The following is a 6,000-nucleotide window of genomic DNA, read 5'->3' as shown; positions in this document are numbered from 1 at the left end:
ACAGGAAAAAAAATGGTGCTGGAATCATGGGGATAGCAGGATTCAGGTCAGATAAGCAGTTTTGATGAATTAGGAATTTTGAGGCAGATTTTCATCTGCCAGCGCTTTTTTCGCCTGGGTTTTCACCCACAGCCTAGACGCTGATGCAAGGACCACGGGCAAAAAACGCCATGACAGACACTCGAAAACGAGCGCCACAGGGTTTTTTTTTCTGCCTCCCATTGATTTCAATGGGAGGTCAGAGGTGGAAACTGTGGCAAGAAAGGACATGCCGCTTTTTTCCCCGTGAACAGCTAACAGCCGCCAGGGAAAAAAAAAAATCTGTCCCTCATTGAAATCAATTTAAGCTGTTTTTTGGTACAGATTCCAACACGGTTTCCACATTAAAAACCGCAGTGTGAATGGGGCCTACAAAGGGACGCATAAGTAGTCTCTGCTAATGAATACTCAGTGGACAGTCATCTGATCTGAAGATTTATTATGATAAACAAACTACACATTACAAGACTGGGCTTCAGGCTCATAAGAGTACTTCTAGCATTTAAAACATATAATCCTGTCCCAGCGCCCCCACATCTTGCTGCCAGTATTCATTTGATTCCATTGCGCTTACTGGTTACCTTGCTACCAGAAGCAGGTGCCGGAGACTGATGACATCACTGTGCACTTCATGGTGACATCATTTAAATTGGCCGAGCAGATACTGCTCAGAAGAGGACGAAAGTGCAGCAAAATCATGTAGAGGAAAATCATGTGGCCACATATCGACGTACATGTAAGTGCTGAACACGTGTGAGAAAGCTCCAATTCTGGCTGTCTAATAAACAGATGTGAGCTGCGAGACTCCTCTTGTCATGTCCCCCCTCATACACTGCTCAAATGGTCCTCCAACACTTTGTACATTCTCTACAATTTTCCCCTAAAAACTGTAGAGAGAGTGAGTGAGTGTGTGTGTGTGTGTCAAACATTACACAGCACCGTGTGTGTGTGTGTGTGTGTGTGTGTGTGTGTCAAACATTACACAACACCCTCCAAACTCGTACAGCAGCTCCAGCCACATATATCTGTCATACCAATCTCATTTACACCACATACAAATACCTCACACATACATATATATCTATCACATACATAATACCTCACATATCACGCATATATACATACGCACGCACATATCTCTATATGTATATCAAACGCACGTGCATAGACCTCACATACATAACGTCCTTCTCCCTGCATTTGAACCTCCCGCTCACCGTCCGCTGAGCGGTCACATGGTACATTGACAGCAGGGTCATGTGACCATTACGTCATCAAAGTCCTTCTAGCTTGAGCTACCGAGGCCACGTGTGCAGACACTTCCGGGTTTATAGACGCAGAGAGCCGGGGAAGTGCCTGCCCGCCGCCGGCATCCAGCATGAGGGTAGTGGCGCTGATTAGGTGATTCGGTCTTCCTTTCAGAGCAGAAAAATAAACATATAACGACCCTGTTAACGTGTGGTAGTCACCACCAAGCTTTACAGGACACTCCACCTTTAATATGTTTATTTGCTATGCACATTTGTCCCAGCTAAGTATTTCCTGGCTAGTGGGCTACTTGTACTAGTATTCTTCTTCAGTGAGAGTCAGACAAATGTCAACAACTCCTTTCTGACCACCAGCATATATGTTTGTGTCACCCTATAACAAGCTGCTGTCTTTAGGTTTTGTGCTGTGATATTCTGGGACTTGTAGTTCGTTCGGACTGAATAGGTCGGGGTTCGCGTGTGTTACACCTCATAGTTTAGTGATTCTGCCGGAGTATATTGAACAATTGTAGAAACCGCAATTGTAGAATATAATCTTAATCCATTTGCTAGTTCCGCTCCGAGGATCGTGGCAGGTGGGGAGCTTGGCTGGGGCGGTACACCTGGCAAACCGTAATGCAGGTGTCCTAAGGCGAGCTCCAGGAGGACCGAAACCTCCCGTGTAGATTCATCTAGTAAATCCTGCTTTATGATGGCTTTAACTTGTAAGTCCTGCTGTGGATGACGGATTTACTGGGCAACAGGGTATTTTGGGACGGCTCATGCAGTGGATAAAAAAATATATACGTTGAGGAATTGCTTTTTATGTATTTTCTAATATATTTATGCTGGTCGCCAAAGATAAACCTGCGCTGTGAACTATTCTAGCTTTCTGGGATTTGTAGTACCATAATTAGCCACATATCTGACCACAACAAGTATCCACTAGATCAGGGGTCAGCAACTTTCTGCATTCCAGCTGTTGTGAAACTACAACTCTCAGCATGCTCTGACAGCCAAAGGCTTTATTATTCCAGCCAAAGGCTGCCAGGGCATGCTGGGAATTGTAGTTTCACAACAGCTAGAGTGCCGAAGGTTGATGGCCCTTGAAATAGAGGCACAGTTTTCCTATTCATCACGTCACATTTGAAGTTCTGATTATTTATTAAACTGTCAGTAGAAGTTTTCATTGTCTTTTTTTTTTTATTATCTGAATTTTAGTGGTGGGAAGGACAGCTGCTACAACATGATGCAGTGTGTCGTGGCTGGACATCAAATCATCGCTCTTGCTAATCTGAAACCACCGGAGAGTGAAGGTAAGAAGTGGTAAAATGATGTTTCATATACCGCCACAGACCATTGTGAAATATTCGTTGGTTGACCTCTGGCTTATATTGTAAACACATACCAAATACTGCTAGGATTTTACCCAGAAATCATAGCTTCAGTGATTCTGCCCGTTCCTCACGGTGAATTTGAGCAATGAGAATATATTGTATGGTTTATAATGTAGATATTGAGATTAGGGTTTGTCACGTTACCAGAATTTGGACTTCGATACCGATCCTTTGTTTTCCAACAGTAATAAAAAAAAATAAGTTCTTCCGTTTTCTGATGTGAGGCGCGAGGTGTGATGAATTTTGAATGCACCTCACATTAATAGTAATTAATCCCATCATGTTTCTCAGTCATGATGGGTTAATTTGTAAGGTACATGATGGGGTTAATTACTATTAATGTGAGGCACATAGAGGTTAAATTCATCACACCTTGTACCTCACAATAAGTGAAAGAAAGCAGTTTTTATTTTCTTTTTTTATAGCGTACACATCATAAATGACGCAAAAAATAGTTGTTCAGGTTATTACGTCCGCGCCAATACCCAATATGTGTATGTTTTATGTATTGAGACTTCTTTTAATATTTATTGTAAAAAAAAAAGGTGTATGTGTATTTTTTTTAATTTAATATTACTATCTTTTTACTTTATTTTTAAACTTTAATGTACTGGCATATATCTATATACTGATAGTAATGTACCGGTATATATCTATATGCCAGTACATTAGCCTGTGGACGGATAGTACACAGGCAGTTATTAGGACATAAGTATGCCCTAACAGGAAATATGGTAGGACAGCCCTGGGGGTCCTTCAATGGACCCTGAGCTGTCTGCCCATATATGGTATGTCCCTCAATCGCATCACTGGAATCCCAGGGGCATCCCCCTTTCTCACTTCCTCTTGAATGCTGCAGTCCGCTTTGATCGCAATATTCAGGGGAATAGCGGCGGAGATGAGGTTTCTCTGGTCTCCGCCGTTATAGAGCGGGGCTGCGGCTGTGTAATACAACCATTGCCCCGCTCCTGACAATAAGTGCGCGTGCGGTCAGCATGAGGAGATGCGACCGGCGGTGCACTAATGAGCGGCGGTTCAGGCACTGAGGACAGAAACATGGGTGTGTTTTGCAGTGCGCACGCCATGTTCTGTCTTCAGTGCCGCCGCTCATTAGTGCAGCGCTGGCCGCATCGCATCATCCTGATGGCGCGCACGGGGCAATGGCTGTATTACACAGCCGCAGCCCTGCTCTCATACATTCATGTATTACTTCACTAAGCTGTGGGGCCGCACAGCTTAGTATCGAAATACATTAAATAACGGCATCGAATCGTTTGAGGATGCACAGTATCGAAACTGTATTGAAGTTTCGATGCATTGTGCATCCCTAATTGAGATAAGGGTTTGGAGTCCTTATTGAAAAATTTGAGTTTTCCCACACATTATTTTGGGCATCCACATCCTCGTACAAGTGGATATAGTATACGGCCAAGTTCAGACACCATTTTAACTGCAGTTTGTGGACTCAGCCCGAGCTGAAGGCTGGAATCATACATGTAGTTTTTTAACTCAAACACAGAAGTGGATACAAAAGAGATGAGCCATGTCAGTACTTGCTTTATATCTTTCCTTCTTTTTGAATCCACTCCTGGCTGTGTAAGGGCGGATTTACACGAACGTGTAATACGTCCGTGCAACGCGCGTCGGACGTACCTATGTTACTCTATGGTCCTATATTTCTGCATTTTTCGCGCATCACGCACCAATTGAAGTCAATGGGTGCGTGAAAAGCACGCATGTCACACGGAGGCACTTCCGTGGGACGTGCGTGATTCGCGTAACAGCGGGCAAACTATGATTGCAAACATACAAACAGTGTCATAATGATGGCGGCTGCGCGAAAAGCACGCAGCCGCGCACCATGTGATCATGACACACAGAGCTGTTAAGTGCCTTTTGCACGTGCAAAACGCTGCGTTTTTTGCGTGCGCAAAACGCACACGCTCGTGTAAATCCGTCCTAAGTGCGTGAAGATTACAGTCCTGGCCAAAAGTTTTGAGACTGACACAATTTTTGGTTTTCACAAAGTTTGCTGTTTGTGTTTTCATATTTTGTAGTCCGATATTTCTATGGTAAACTGAAGTACAATTATAAGCATTTCATATGTTTGTAAATTTTTTTGACAAATACATCAAGTCTCAATATTTAGTGTTGACCCTTCTTTTTCAAGACTTCTGCAATTCTCCCTGGCATGCTGGATATCCGCTTCTGGGCCAAATCCTGACTGATAGCAACTCATTCTTGCCTAATCAGTTCTTGGAGTCTATCACAATTTCTGTGTTTTTGCTTGTCCACCCGCTTTTTGAGGATTGACCACAGGTTCTCAATGGGATTGAGATCTGTGGAGTTTCCTGGACATGGACCCAAAATTTCAATGTTTTGTTCACCGAGCCACTTAGTTATCACTTTTGCCATGTGACATGGTGCTCCATCGTGCTGGAAAAAGCATTGTTCATCACCGAATCGCTCCTGGATCGTTGGGAGAACTTGCTCTTAGAGGATGTTTAGATGACATTCTTTATTCATGGAAGTGTTCTTAGGCAGTGGCATTTTTACCAAAATGCAGAAGTTACTTAATATCTGGCAAATCGCAGGGTGTAAAACTGGCCTAACCCGTCTCTGTGATTTACAGCACAGCACAGCTTGATCTCGCTGTAAATGACTACGCCTGCTATGCTGTAAATCACAGAGAAGTGCAGAGAAGTGTCAGGATTCTGAATACACATAACGTCCTGGCTGGAGGTAATGTATATTCATTGTCAGGACACTGCAGTAACGTTATATTGTGTTTATGTAGCTGCACATAGCGATATAGCTATATCGCTATCTGCAGTGTAAATGAATGGAGAGAAGTGTATGACGCTGATTGGTCACTGATTGGTCAGCGTCATACACTTCTCTCCACAACGCCCACTTGGTCATATAGTAAAACACGTCCATTGAGAAACTCATTAGCATAAAGCTAATATAGGTCATAACTCCGTCAAAAATGATCGTTTTTCAAATAAAAAACACTGCTGTAATCTACATTACAGCGCCGATCACATCATGTACAATATAGGCCACTTATAATGTGGTGACAGAGCCTCTTTAAGAATCCATCTGTTGCGAGTCATCCGTCCTGAGTCCGTGACCACCGGCAACGTTTGGCTCCAAAAACAGCCATAAAAACTACAGCAGGACATTCCTCCACTGCAAGGCCTCGTTCACTCCGTGTTTTTTTTTTTTTCTTGAATCCATGTTTTACAAGGTGTGTAAAAAAACACCAGTAGTTTGAAATGTTATGGCCTCTTTCACATGTGTTTTTTGTATCATTT

General features: G+C 43.1%; 1 protein-coding gene across 1 annotated transcript in view; it reads left to right on the top strand.

Annotated features, from left to right (window-relative positions):
* The first annotated feature begins 1,334 nt into the window (after nucleotides 1–1,334).
* Nucleotides 1,335–6,000, top strand: part of DPH6 (diphthamine biosynthesis 6) — a 70,647-nt gene continuing 65,981 nt past the window's right edge. The window contains exons 1-2 of the mRNA XM_075844864.1: nucleotides 1,335–1,440; nucleotides 2,508–2,602. Of these exons, the coding sequence (XP_075700979.1) occupies nucleotides 1,418–1,440; nucleotides 2,508–2,602 (118 nt within the window). The 5' untranslated portion in view covers nucleotides 1,335–1,417. The remainder of the gene's footprint in view (nucleotides 1,441–2,507; nucleotides 2,603–6,000) is intronic.

The sequence above is a fragment of the Rhinoderma darwinii genome, chromosome 12 (assembly GCF_050947455.1).
Source record: "Rhinoderma darwinii isolate aRhiDar2 chromosome 12, aRhiDar2.hap1, whole genome shotgun sequence".
Taxonomy (NCBI): Eukaryota; Metazoa; Chordata; class Amphibia; order Anura; family Rhinodermatidae; genus Rhinoderma; species Rhinoderma darwinii.
The sequence above is the reverse complement of the archived record's forward strand: the minus strand, read 5'-3'. Positions and strand labels throughout refer to the sequence as shown.